General features: G+C 40.3%; 1 protein-coding gene across 3 annotated transcripts in view; it reads right to left on the reverse strand.

Annotated features, from left to right (window-relative positions):
* Positions 1-14,495, reverse strand: part of NEK9 (NIMA related kinase 9) — a 44,532-nt gene that overhangs the window by 22,627 nt on the left and 7,410 nt on the right. For 2 of the 3 annotated variants that reach the window (XM_025392229.1, XM_025392228.1), the window contains exons 5-13: positions 13,711-13,816; positions 12,061-12,192; positions 9,295-9,405; positions 8,436-8,500; positions 5,433-5,483; positions 4,817-5,009; positions 2,536-2,680; positions 1,700-1,900; positions 1,153-1,199 (exon numbers count right to left, since the gene is read on the reverse strand). In XM_025392229.1, coding sequence (XP_025248014.1) covers positions 1,153-1,199; positions 1,700-1,900; positions 2,536-2,680; positions 4,817-5,009; positions 5,433-5,483; positions 8,436-8,500; positions 9,295-9,405; positions 12,061-12,192; positions 13,711-13,816 — 1,051 coding nt within the window. Of the gene's footprint in view, positions 1-1,152; positions 1,200-1,663; positions 1,901-2,535; positions 2,681-4,816; positions 5,010-5,432; positions 5,484-8,435; positions 8,501-9,294; positions 9,406-12,060; positions 12,193-13,710; positions 13,817-14,495 lie in introns of all 3 variants that reach the window. The other variant, XM_025392227.1, reaches the window with a different exon arrangement.

The following is a 14,495-nucleotide window of genomic DNA, read 5'->3' on the forward strand; positions in this document are numbered from 1 at the left end:
CAGCCAAGGCTACTACGGTCAATGAAGAGCTCAAGTTTTACAATATCAAGGAAAAGGTGACAGTTCCAGGTCAACCAAACAAGACAGCCCCTCTCAGTTTGTTTTAGTAATAGTCCTACTTAGGGTGACTTGTCAAAAAGTTGAGAAAGAAGCTTCAATTCATTGCTGATTTTGTCTTGAGATGGAAGGCTGCTTGACAGTTACAGAAATTCAACAGCCCTAGAGGTCCCAATCTGGTCATTTTATAGGAGAGGTGACAGAGTACTGAGGTAATATCTAGGATTTCCAAATGCTCATATATTTTTACAGCTAACTAGACAGGACTGGAGAATGGTGGGGTGATGCGTGTGTGGGTCCACAATGGATGTGTGTAAAACCTGAAACCTCAACCCTCAGTTTCTGCCACAGCCTTTCCAGGAGAAAAGGAACAGCTGGGAATCCCATTGAGGATGGTCCTTAGAAACGCAGAATAATTTAATTTTTAAAATGTAAATAAAAACTGATTTGTCTAAAAGTTCCCAAGGAAAAAAAAAAAAGCCAAAACACTGGTAAACAATAAATGGTATAGCTGATTTAGCCAACCCTCCAATGGGTAAGGCTGTGCCCTAGGGTAGGTGGGAGAGATGTGACTGTGCTTTCCCCCCAGCTGGTATCAGCCTTTGTGAGCCTCTCACAGGGCCAGCTCTGGCAAGGCTGAGAGTAATTAGATAGTAAGTTTCATGCAACATGACTGCTAAACAAAAACAACTATTAATATTTCATCTGGTGGTCAACTGTAGAAATAGGAAAGGAAAATGACTGTGTTGGGTTAAGAGACAGTATATTGCTTTACTGTATCTTCTTGAATTTTCCAGTGTATTTGTAGCTATATGTGACTTTTCTGCTGTACACGCTGATTTTAGCTTTCATCCCTGAGTAAGATGTGACTTCACAATGTCCACAGTCGTTGTATCCACTTTCTCAATTTTCTATGATTTGGTCAGATGACAAGACCACAGGGTGCTAAATCAGGAATCCTAGATTGTCGGTCTCCCACACAGGAAACATTTCAGAAATAAACACCTTGATACAGTAGAGCCAAGGAAACAGGACATATTATTGGAGTCTGTGCGACTTAGATAGGTTTTAGAAAGAAGCTGCTTCTGATTTTACCTTTTGTGGTATATAATAATCCTCTTCTGAATCCAAACCCAGTCGTCCTGAAACACACATAAGAATGAAAATCATTATAATGAGGGCTTCCTTCCCAGTGAAGAGGTTCTGTAAGATTCTCTTTTGCCAGGCATGGTGGCTCATGCCTGTAATCCCAGCACTTTGGGAGGCCGAGGCGGGCAGATCACGAGGTCAGGAGTTCGAGACCAGCCTGGCCAACATGGCGAAACCCTGTCTCTACTAAAAGTACAAAAAATTAGCTAGGTGTGATGGTGTGCGCCTGTAATCCCAGTTACTCAGGAGGCTGAGGCAGGAGAATCGCTTGAACTCAGGAGGTGGTGGTTGCAGTGAGCCCAGATCGTGCCATTGCACTCCAGCCTGGGTGACAGACAGAAACTCTGTCTCGAGGAAAAAAAATAAAAAATTAAAAAGATTTACGGAATCAACACTTCTCATTTAGGGGCTGCATGATGTGTTTAGATGCATACAACTTTGAAGTCAGGTTGTATACCTGCGAAGAAGTGGACAGAGACAAGGCTACCCCTACCATATTCGCCACAGCCCCAAGAATAGACTTCCTTGTTTCGTGTCAGAACCACCACATGATTATCTCCACAGGAGACCTGCTCCACTGGATTGCTGAGGAAGAAGTTCAGCTGCATGGGTTCTAGCACTTCAGGGCCAGCAACTTTGTCCACCCCCATGCAGCCATAATAATCTGATCCAAAGGCATAGAGCTGACCCTCATCTGCAAAAGAAAGGAAAACAGAATCCATCAAAGGACTGACTTATTCTATCTAATCAGAAAATTGGGCAGGGCTGGAATGAGGACTACCCCAGCAAATGATCTCACATGAAATAATTATATCCAAAAAATTAAAAGGACAGACTGTGCAAGTCTAGAGTTCTATGTCAGAGAGTCATGTGTACTACTACCACTACTATATAAAACAATTTAAAAAGTGGTAGCATTATCACGTTAAAAGGACCTAAAATTTTAATAGGGCCATCTTTGTTATATAGATTAAAAAAAAAAGAGTTCCAAGGAACCATAAAGTAAGTAATGACAAGACTAAAACTAAACTTAGGTCTTGATCCTAATTTTGTGTTGTCCATAGCCTGATGAGGTGGTAAAATTATTTCTCCTGCCAACCGGGACACACATTTTCTCCTGATCTCACCTCTTCTCTGTCTTCTCCTTGCTCACCACCACCTAATACTATAGCAAATTTGGCATGTTATTATTAATGAGTATATTTGCTCAAGGTCCTCTGGTTCTTTGTAGACTGTCTTTTGTTTTAAAATCCCAATTAAGATTGCACAGCATTAAGCAAAATACCCCCACATTAAATGCACTTAAGACACTTTCTGCTGATGGCTTACCAGTCACACAGACAGTGAAATCATCACCACATGAAACCTGATGGATAGCTTTGCCTTGCAACTTTTCCACATGCTTTGGCTGTCGATAGGAGGCTTTGTCTCCATGGCCCAGCTGACCATGGAGTTTAGTGCCTCCTTGCATGTTCTGTGAAATAAAGAGGTCTTATGACTTTTTTTTTTAATTACATTTTATTAAACTTAAAATTTTAAAGAGATGGGTTCTCGTTATGTTGCCCAAGCTGGCCTTGAACTCCTGGGCTCAAGTGATCCTCCTGCCTCGGCTTCCCAAAGTGCTGGGATTGTAGACATGAACCACCATGCCCGGCTGAGAGGTCTTATGAAGTTTTAATTTTTCATGCCAAAAGCTGATCTTTAATGTAACTTCATATGAAGAAAAACAGTAGGAAAAAAGAGCTAGAAGTTTAGAAATTAGAAAAAAAATGGGCAAAGGGATTAAATATTTTAATAGCAAGTAGTATAAAGACCCTGCCAACAGGTAAAGAAAACTTAAAAAGTATCCAGATTAATATCCATTAATCTAATCTTTGTCCTTCAAGTCTAAGGTAAACAATATATTTAATTACAGGTGATGGTGAAAGAAATTCTTTATAATATAGTCTAATTTGGTTGCTTTCTACAGGAATATAGCTTCTTGAAAATCTGTACTAGAAGTTTCATAAATTTTGGTCACAGTTTCCCTGAAACATGGAAGAGTTATAAAGAATCTGGCTACATCAAAGAGGCTGCTATACAGCAATGAGACTAGTCCTTGATGACTTTTCAACTTTTTTTTTTTTTTTTTGAGACGGAGTTTCGCTCTTGTCACCCAGGCTGGAGTGCAGTGGCTCGATCTCAGCTCACTGCAAGCTCTGTCTCCAGGGTTCAAGCGATTCTCCTGCCTCAGCCTCCCAAGTAGCAGGGATTACAGGCACCTGCCACCACGCCCAGCTAATGTTTTGTATATTTAGTAGAGATGGGGTTTTGCCGTGTTGGCCAGGCTGGTCTCGAACTCCTGACCTCAGGTGATCCACCTGCCTCAGCCTCCCAAAGTGTTGGGATTACAGGCGTGAGCCACCACATCTGGCCTTTTCTACAGTTTTATAGAGAAAAATAATTCTATTAAATGAGTAAACTACAAGTCCTCATAATACATATACATATATATGTATATATATTTTTTCAAACAAGCTCTTGCTCTGTCACCCAGGCTGGAGTGCAGTGGTGCGCTCTCCAGTGGTTCACTGCCATCTCCACCTCCCAGGCTCAAGTGATTCTCGTGCCTCAGCCTCCTGAGTAGCTGGAATCACAGGCATACGCCACTTTTGTATTCTCAGCTAACTTTTGTATTTTTAGTAGAGATGGGGTTTTGTCATGTTTGCCAGGCTGGTCTCAAACTCCTGGCTTCAAACAATCCACTCGCCTTGGCCTCCCAAAGTGCTGGGACTTCAGGTGTGAGCCACTGCTCCCAGCCAATAAATGTTTAAGATACTAATTTCTCTCCAACAGCCTGAAATGAGCCTGAGAAGGCATAGCAAGAGACAGGCGGAAAGCCAAGAGAACACACTATCACAGAAGGCAAGTGAAGACAAAGCTTCAAGGAGGGAGTGGTCAACTATGTCAAATGCTACCCAGAGTCAAGCTAAGTAAGGACTAAAAACCATCTGTTTTATTTTAGCAATTTATGGGTCATTTTTCAAGACTAATTTCAGTTGAGTGGCAGAGATGGAAGCTGCACTGTAGGTGAATGAGGAGAGAGAGATAAGGAAACAGACAGCAAACACAATTTGTTAAAGAATGTGAGAGGGGAGAATCTAGAGGGCAACAAAGAAATTCTACACAAAATATACCTAGCCATCTTCAATCACTGCTGTGGGCTTCAGGGGTTTCCTGACATGGTATAGTGCTTCCTTTGTTTACAAAGCTATTTCACAGATAATAGTTGCTCTGAACCTCATGGTAATATAACAGAGTAATTGAGTGACTTGTCTGAAATCATCCAGCTGTAAATGGGAAAGCCCAGTCTCCTGAGTCTTTCCATTTTCTCTCCCTCTCTAATTCATTCATTCAAAAACCATTTATAGGTGACCTAATATGTACCACCCCTGGGCGTACATCAGTGAACTAAACAGACAAAATTCCTGCTCTTATAATAGCTTCCATTCCATCACCCCAGGTTGCCACTCCTTTAGTATAGGTTCAGCTAATAAAATGCTTAAACATCGTGGGCCCAGTAAACTATTAGGCTTACAGCACTGTTCCAAAATGCTTAGCGTTCACTTACCACCCAAGTGTACAGTTCCTTCTCCACTGTGACCACAGCAAAGTGGGTATTCCCTGCACACACCTGCCGGGCACTACAGCCGCTCTTGATAACATCCAGTTTTTGGGGGGTGGATTTTCCACCACCCCAAACATAGACTTCACTGGTTCGTGATGTTACTACAGCAATGGGTGCTTCAGTCACAGTGCTTGACCTGCCAACAACCCCCAGAACAAAGGCACATTTAACATTAAAAACAATATCAAAGAAAAATGCTTCCAGTCTGTTCCCTGAGAAGAACTGCCAATTATGGTATGAGAAAGTATGTTCTTTCTCGACAACTTATTTCAATGTGCTCTATCACAGCAGACTTTGAAATTCCTGCCTCAGGGCTTCATCACAGCTTGGCCAGATCAGATTCCAGTCTGACCCATAACACCTACACTTTTCCACATTCATCATGGTAATGATGGCCACTTTAGTGTAAGGGTGAAATTATAGCTTTCTTCTTAGAAATGACTGTCTGAAATTTAAGCAGATGCTGGCTCCTGAAATCAAATAATGCCTGTGCTCAAGAAAGACCCCCCCCGGTTGTAATTTAGGATATATAAGTTTTTAAGAGTCTCTTGAACATTACCTTGGTCTCTTTGTAGGTGCATTAAGCAGAGTGACTTTTTCCTCCATCTCTCTACCAAAAGAAAAGCAAAGATACATGAGTGAAATAATAGGATTTTATATTGCAGAGGTGTCTGTTTAATACATTTCACAGATTTAATCCTCTTATAAACTGTATGCATCCTACAACATCACAATACTTTTAGCAAAGTACCTCGATACAACTCAAAACAATTATATAGTCCTTTCATTAGATAATTCATTAAATACCCAAAGGCCAGCAGTTTGGGGCCATTTGCTTTCTACCTCTGAGAAGTGGTCCAGGGTGGAACAGAGAGCCTTGAGAACCTCTGATGTGCATGTTTAGTATCTGATGGACACCTTCATCTAGTCTGCCCACTGACTCCCAAACTCAGGATCTCCAAATATGAGCTTGTTAGCTTTTCCCCAAATGAGCTTTTCTTTCCGACTCCTCTATTTCTGTAACTAGCTGCAACAGCCTTCCCCAGTTCTCCCAGACAACTGGGCTTAAAACCTCAGTCATCTCTGATTCATCTCTTTCCCTTTAATATTCAGGTTCTACAGATTCTACCTATATAGTACTTTTTGTACTCACCTCTTCCTTTCCAGTCTCACCACCTTAGTTCTGGGCAGCTCCACTTCCCACCTGTACTGTAATACCTCCTAATCAGCCTCACTTACTACAGTCTTAATCATTTTACTATACTAATTTAACGCAGATGCTAATATTGCTAAATAACTCTTCCTTAGATATGCCTCTCATCACATGAACTGCCCTCTCGCAAACATCCACTATCTCTCGACAGTGGATGTGATACCCACTCTATCTTTTGCACTACCTCTTGAATTAACCACAATCTTCTTGGCCTGGCATGCAAGATTTCCTACCTATTTTTCCAGACTTCCTTCCTTTTGTTTGCACCCCATGTTCTAGCCCAGGGCTGTCATCCTAACTAAATCAATTATAGCTGAGCTCCTGGAGTAGTGCTCAGGCATCAGTACTTTTTGAAAGCTCCTGATATTTTGCATCAAAAGTCCCAGGTCTAGAACCACTAATCTAGCCAAATAGAATTTTGTGTTTCCTGAATATTTTCCACAACTTCCTGTGTCTATGTTTCTGCTTATGCTATATTCTCTGTCTGGAAAACTCTGTCTTATGTTTTCCATCAAAGTACAAAGTTCCAAAGTATTGCAGGTAAATCTATAATTATCTCAGTAAAAATTTCATGCCTACACTCAAGAAGTAAGAGATTAAAATAGTGACTTAAAACAGTGATTATGCCCCGGGCTTGGTGGCTCTTGCCTGTAATCCCAGCAGTTGGGGAGGCCGACGCAGGCAGATCACCTGAGGTCAGGAGTTCGGACCAGACTGGTCAACATAGTAAAACCTTGTCTCTATTAAAAATACAAAAATTAGCCAGGCATGGTGGCGCCTGCCTGTGGTCCCAGCTCCTCGAGAGGCTGAGGCAGGAGAATTGCTTGAACCTGGGAGACAGAGGTTGCAGTTAGCTGAGATTGCACCACTGCACTCCAGCCTGGGCAACAGAGTGAGACTCTCAAAAGGCAAATTAAAAAAAAAAAAGTAAAATAAAATAAATCATTATACTGCTGTGAAATAAGCCAGATAAAAATTTTAAATATGCTTAACCAGACCAAAAGGGTGATACTGCCTGCACATGCACAAAACATAAATGGAAGTTCATGGTGCCATATCTGGAGTACAGTACATAATTTCAGGCACTAAAACACTGGCTGGAGAAGAACCAGAAAAGAGTAATTAAATGGCATAGTAGAATAACAGTACGGATGAAACAGCAAATATGGAATTAGGGATGTATAGAATGTATCCAAGGGCAAGACTTGAAACGAACATTGTATGTGAATATTTGGAAGGTATAAAAACAAAGAACTGGTAGTGGAGGAAGAAGGGTAGCAAGGCAAAAATAGTGTAATAGGATGAAATACAGACTCAAACATTTAAGGAAGATAAACGTTTTAAATTAAGGTGTGAAACCTCCTAGAGGAACTGAGGGATAAAGGATGTTCTTCCTATCTCTAAAGATATCTGACAGAATAAATCTCAGGAAATAACCTCTGAGGAGTCAATAAAACTCGACTTCAAATATGGGCAAAATGTACCTGAAGAGGATTCCTCCAACTCCAACCTACCACCTAAACAAATGCAGTGAAAAACAAAGGCCCAGGACGGGTATAGTGGCTCATGCCTGTAATCCCAACACTTTGGGAGGCTGAAGCAGGAGGATTGCTTGAGGCCAGGCAACAGCTTTGAGACCACCCTGGGCAACACAGCGAGACCCCGTCTCTATAAAAATAGAAAAATTGGCCAGGCATGATGGTGCACACCTGTAGTCCTAGCTACTTGGGAGGCTGAGGTGTGAGAATCACTTGCAGCAGGAGTTCAAGGCTGCAGTGAGCTAGGACTGTGCCACTGCACTCTAGCCTGGATGCACAGTGAGACTCTGTCTCAGAAAACAAACAAAAAACAAAAAAACCAGAGGCCCAGTCCAATTCACACTACAATTGGTAAGCACCCTATGCCAGACCCTGGACTGACCACTTTTTATGCATTATCTTCTTTAATCCTGACCTCATCTTACTTTATAGAGGAGAAAGCTAAGAAATAAGGATGTTAAATAACTTGACAAAGATAATGACAAAATTCAGACATAAACATAAGGATGTCTGAGTCCAGACACCCCTCTTCCTTACTGCACTCTAATGCCTCAACTCTAGATTTAAAACCAATGGATGGAGGTGTGAAGGGCTCTTGGGTCTCATCAGTACACATTTAGAACAAAATAGCACAGGCGAAGGAGGCAAAAGTCAGAAGCTATCCCTAAGCAATAAAAGCAGGGATGTTGGTAGAAAATAGCACTATTGCAACCAAGTCCGGAAACACTACTCTTTCTTGCAGTACTTGGATCAAGCCTCTAAAAGTCATCTATCTCAGAAAAGACAATGGAGTGACTTCTTCATACTTTACCTCCTGCGTTTCCTGAGAAGAGGGCGATCTAGAAGTTCATCTGCAGTAGGTCTCTGCTCAGGATCCTAAAAAGTAAAAATAGGGTTAGTTTTCACTTAAAGGAAATGGGCAACATGGGATCTAAAGATAATTAGTCAAAGACCACTGCATTATCCCTTTGTTTTAAAAATCATTTCTTATGTGATACTCCACGTTTTATGTTTCTCACCTCATTATCATCAACACTTGTACATGAAGGAGAATGTTTATAATGCACCTTCCTCACTTGTTCGATTAGGGCAGTGGCTCTCAAACCTCAATATATACAAAGAGAAGAATCACCTGAGGGGTTTGTTACAAATAAAGATTTCTCGGCTTTATCCACAGAGATTCTGACTGAGTTCGTCTGGGGTGGGGCCCAGGAATCTTCTTTTTACTTACAAAACTCTCCCATTCCCTGGTGATTTTGACTCCAGTGTTTCATGAAACATACTTTGAGTAATACTAGAACTACATAGCAAGGGAACTATGAGATATGAGAAATACAGACATTCTGTATTAAAAGTGGTAAATTATCTTTCATTGCAGTTTTATGAAATATATATTCAGAAATTACTCTTGGTCATAAAAATGGAGCACAATTTAGATGGGAAATTCATTTCACAAACTAATACTTACAAAACAGAATAAAGTAAGAATTTGTTCACTGAAGCACACAACTATAATGAATTACCAATACCTATTCTGTATATAGCCACAAATACACTCTACCCTGGGGAACTGGATGTAGTTTTGTATGGTTTATAGTTATGCCATACACCAAACACTGAGGCTGGAAGGGGAAATACGAAACTGAAATGAATATTTAAGCCACACCTACCTGGTCAAGGCACGAATGAACCATTTGGATCAATTCCAAAGAGTACTGGCTAGAGTCAACTTCCATGGCCCGAATTCCTTGCACGATCTTCACACACAGGTTGAGTGGGTTCTATGAGAAAATGATGACTGCATTGTTCCTGGTTATATGAAGATGATGCTATACTCTACTGGTAGGGGCTCTCAGGTGTCTATGACCATTATTTAAAGAATTGGCAATAGGTCTGACTTCTTGTTATAACTACTAGTATGCATCAACAAGAAATGGTTAGGGATGCACTGATACTATCAGACAGAATGAAGCCAACTGGCTATACAATCTATAACTATGTGGCCAACAATATAATGCTCAGAGTATATGATAATCTGACCTTTCAACTGAATCCCAAGAAAAAGGAAAGCAAGACTAGCCATGCTTCTTGGCTTCATGTAGTTCCCTTGCCAACTAACTTGCCTTCTAATTTATATATCCTAGTTGTGGCTGTACAGGCAATACTCTGCTGCAACAGACAAGGCAGTGAATAATATTAAGATGATAATATTAACAATATTATGGTAATACCATTATTGAGAGACTACTACAAACTAGACAGGCACATTACATATATGGTATTTTTTAGCCTCACTAACACCATTCAAGGAAATTATTATCATTATCAATTTATATATGAGAAAAATGGGGCTCAGAGATGTAAAGTAACTGACCAAAATCACAGATAGTAAAAATGAAGCTATAACTCCAATTAAAGCCTGACTCCAAGTCATATATACACACACATATATACACACACACACATACATATACACACAACATATATATATACACATATTTCTTGAGACAGAGTCTCACTCTGTCACCCAGGCTGGAGTGCAGTGGCACGATCTCCGCTCACTACAACCTCTGTCTCCTGGGTTCAAGTGATTCTTGTGTCTCAGCCTCCTGAGTAGCTGGGATTACAGGCATGCGCCACCATGCCTGGCTAAGTTTTGTATTTTTTAGTAGAGATGGGGTTTCACCACATTGGCCAGGCTGGTCTCGAACTCCTGACCTCAGGTGATCCGCCCGCCTCAGCCTCCCAAAGTGATGGGATTACAGACATGAGCCAACATGCCCAGCCTCTGACTCCAAGTCATTTTTCTTCCACCATACTATTTAGGGGAATTAGATGATATACTAGAACAACCTTCAGGATTTAGAAAAATGAATAGGTCTTATGAAAGGGCAATGAATTTACATTACCTTATATTTGCGTTTTTCATATACATTATGAGAGAATCTCTGTATGAGGAATATATATTGTTACCATGTTATAGATAATGAAACAGAGGATCAAAGAGATGAAGTGATTTGCCTAAATTCTCACACCTGGTTGGTAGAGGCAACTGGATGTGAATCCACTTTAGCCCCTCAGTGTGCTCCATGGACCAGCAGCATCAGCATCACCTGGGAGCTTGTTAGAAACACAGAATATCAACCCTGCCCCCCCAAAAAATCTGCATTTCAACAAGATGACTTTGTATGTGTATTAAAGTTTGAGAAGCACTGCTTTATATAAGGTTGTACTTTAATTTACTTAAAAAAAGAGAAAAAGACTTAAAGGGATTCATTGTCTATAAAGCAATGACAATCTTTATTTTTTAACAGATAAACTTTTTTTTCCCTCTAGTTAATGAATATTTTTAACACCCACAATGTGTTAGGTATTGTAGAAAATAAAGCAAACATTTGGAAGGGTTTTAGATTATCTGGCAAAACCACAGCTATATAAAAAGAGTTAAGTACAATAAAGTGATACTGATGCTATGTCAGAAGTGTTTACAAAGATAGAATAAAGGCATAAAAAAGTAACAATTTAGGAAAAGGCCTAAATATGCTGGGCATGGGGGCTCACACCTGTAATCCTAGCATAGGCTGAGGCAGGAGGATCACTTGAGGCCAGGATTTTGAAACCAGCCTGGGTAACATAGTGAGAACCCATCTCTACAAAAAATAGCCAGGTGTGGTGAGGCATGCCTGTAGTTCAAACTACTCAGGAACTGAGGCGGGATGACTGCTGGAGCACAGGAATTTGAGACTGCAGTGAGCTATGATCACGACACTGCACTCCAGGCCTGGGCAACAGAGTGAGACCCAGATAAAACAATTGTCTTTTGCTCCCTTCCATTCTGTTCACTAGATTTGCATCCTTTTACACATTTCCAAGAAAGTGATGCAGTAGTTGCATGATCATCTGGCTGCTGTTAATAATGTTCCAATTCCTACTGCTTGAAAAAGTGAACCATCATGTTTCATTTTTTGCTTTTAAGAGATGAACTTTTAAATTTAATTTTAATTTTTTTTGAGACAGGGTCTTGCTCTGTTGCCCAGGCTGGAGTACAGTGGTGCAATCTTGGCTCACTGCAACCTCCACCTCCTGGGTTCAAGCAATTTTTGTGCCTCAGCCTCTCGCGTAGCTGGGATTACAGGGGCACGCCACCACACCCAGCTAAGTTTTGTATTTTTAATGGAGATGGGGTTTCACCATGTTGGCCAGGGTGACCTCAAGTGATCCACCCACCTCGGCCTCCCAAAATGCTGGGATTACAGGCATGAGCCACTGCGCCTGGCTGGGTCGATAGCATTTTAATAATAGATTACTAATCTTGTACCTGAATACAGGTTATTTTTGCCAGAAATCAGAAGCCTGGGAATAGAGTTGATCTGCTTAGTCAGGCTGTACCATTTGCAACCCGCTAAATGCAATATAGGGATAATATGCCAACTTACTGTAGCATCAAACGTCCTCTTCAAGGTAAGGAGTTCAAAAATGACACAGCCTACTGCCCAGATATCAGACTTGAAATTGTACTTTACTCCTTGACAGAGCTCTGGAGACATGTAATATGGGGTTCCCACAAGCTGAGCAACAAAGAAACAATCAAAGAATAACTTCTGTTCTGAGGAAACTATGTTAACATTTCAACAGCTTAATTAAATTTCCCAGGAACTAGTGATAACAACCATAAAACATTCATCAGCAGATTCCAAAATGGTTTTTATGAGATGATGCTACTATGGGAAGAAATCTTATCCATATCAAATCTCTTGGGTCAATTATAAAGGGACAATCTCCATGATAAAGGAACTGTGGTAACTTGAGGGGCTCAACAGCTGTGTGATTCCTAGATCACAGAGGCTTCAGGTGTTCAAGGCCTGCTGAAGACTTTACACATACTTAAAGACATACTTAGTAAAAGTTCACCAATGGGAAAAAAACCCAAACACTGGCAGTGGGGAGATGGTAACTGAATCATGGAATTAGATGTTCTAACTAAAATACACGTAATGAAACTTTTAAAATGGCCCAATTTGGCATCTGTTACGCTAACACAACTAGTGAATTTCTTTTGAATTTGAAAAAGATTTTCTGACTTCAAAAATAAACTTGGAAATAAAAATGTCCTAAGAAGTCATGCCTCTCCCAAGATGAGATATAATGAAGGCCCTAGCAGCTCTAATAAAACTCATAGTCAGCTTTAATCAGCAAAGCAAAGCAAATTTCAGATGGCTTACATGGCTTTTATAAATTTTCATATCATTCCTTCTTTGCATTTAACTAGCTAAAAAAAGTTAAGTCTTGGTTTTATCAGATTGTTCTTGATGAGAAAAATCCATATAAAGACATGATTGCTTCTTCAGAAGCTCACTTTGGCCTCCATCATAGAAATATCTGAGTCCCTGAAGCAGAGACTCCAAACCCTAAACATCTAAATTGCTTGCAGACAAATCTTGACATTATTTAAAAAAAAAAAAAAAAAAAAAAAAATTGGCCAAAATCAGTTTTCAAGTTCTTTTAAGGATACAGCATTGTGAAACTAGAATAATAACTGGGTTTTATAATTCCTAAAAGGATAAGATTACTATCCCAAAGATCAACTTATGTCTACTCTTTACCAATGATCTTTCTCAAAATCACGTGAGAGGGGAACCCTGTGCAGTTCAGACTGTGTATAATATTAAAGAATAGATTGTTCTCTGAGCATCAGCCTTCACTTGTAATATAGGGGTTCTCTTTGAACCAGAAGCATTCAAAGGAAAAACAAAAAGAGATGTCTAACACCTTGAGCTCAAACATTAAATAAGAGATAAAGTGAAATCTACTAAAGACCCTAACCTGGACAAAACAGTAAAGCATTTTGTTGCTTTTAGATTAAGTCCCTAATCAGTATTGGAAAAAGGTTATGAGGTCAGAGGTGTAATGTGGGCAATGACTTAAATGCCTGCTAGTGGGCCCAGGAAAAAGACTTCTGAAGACATTCATTAAAAGTATGGAAAACTTGAAAGAATACTGAGAAAAGTATGCAAGATTTAGGGAGTATAGTTATATTTCCCAGTACTAGAAAAGAAAATAAAAATTAAGACAAGGGCAACACATACCGTCTCAGCCATGGAATACTCAGAATTAAGTTTCTTTGCTAGGCCATAATCTCCAAGTTTTATCAGGTTTGCCTTGGTCAGAAAAATATTTAATGTCTTTATATCTCTGAAAAAAAAAGATGCTGCAAATTAAGTTCACACAGGTAATTGTTTTATTTCATCCCCCGTCTTGCCCAGGATTATTACAGAATAAAAATGAGTGTGGGCCGGGTGCAGTGGCTCACATCTGTAATCTCGGCACTTTGGGAGGGCAAGGCAGGAGGATTGCTTGAGGCCAGGGGTTCTAGACCAGCCTGGGCAACATAGTATGACCCCATCTCTACAAAAAAATGAATTAGTCAGGCGTGGTAGCAAACACTTGTAGTCCTAGCTTCTCGGGAGGCTAAAGCACCTGAGAATCAGTTAAGCCCAGGAGGCTGAGGCTGCAGTGAGTCATGACTGCACCACTACATTCTAGCCTGGGCAACAGGGTGAGACCCTGTCTCAAAAACTAAAATAAAATAAAAAAAGAGTGTTACCATTGCTCATATTCTGTCCTAAACATCCCACAGTGGTCGTCACTTTCACATGGTGTTTAACACTGAAGTGGGGACTTTAAAGGAGTGAAGGCAGAGAATTAACTTCATCCTCTAGGGCTTCACAGCATAGAAATATCTCCCATACTACTGAAGCTATTAGGAAAAGTTGAGAGGGTCAGATGAGGAAAATGGTGCTCTAGGTAACCATAATTCCCATAAGATACCACAGCTCTTCAACTATCACTTATGCCTTGAATTAAATGATAT

The sequence above is a fragment of the Theropithecus gelada genome, chromosome 7b (assembly GCF_003255815.1).
Source record: "Theropithecus gelada isolate Dixy chromosome 7b, Tgel_1.0, whole genome shotgun sequence".
NCBI lineage: Eukaryota > Metazoa > Chordata > Mammalia > Primates > Cercopithecidae > Theropithecus > Theropithecus gelada.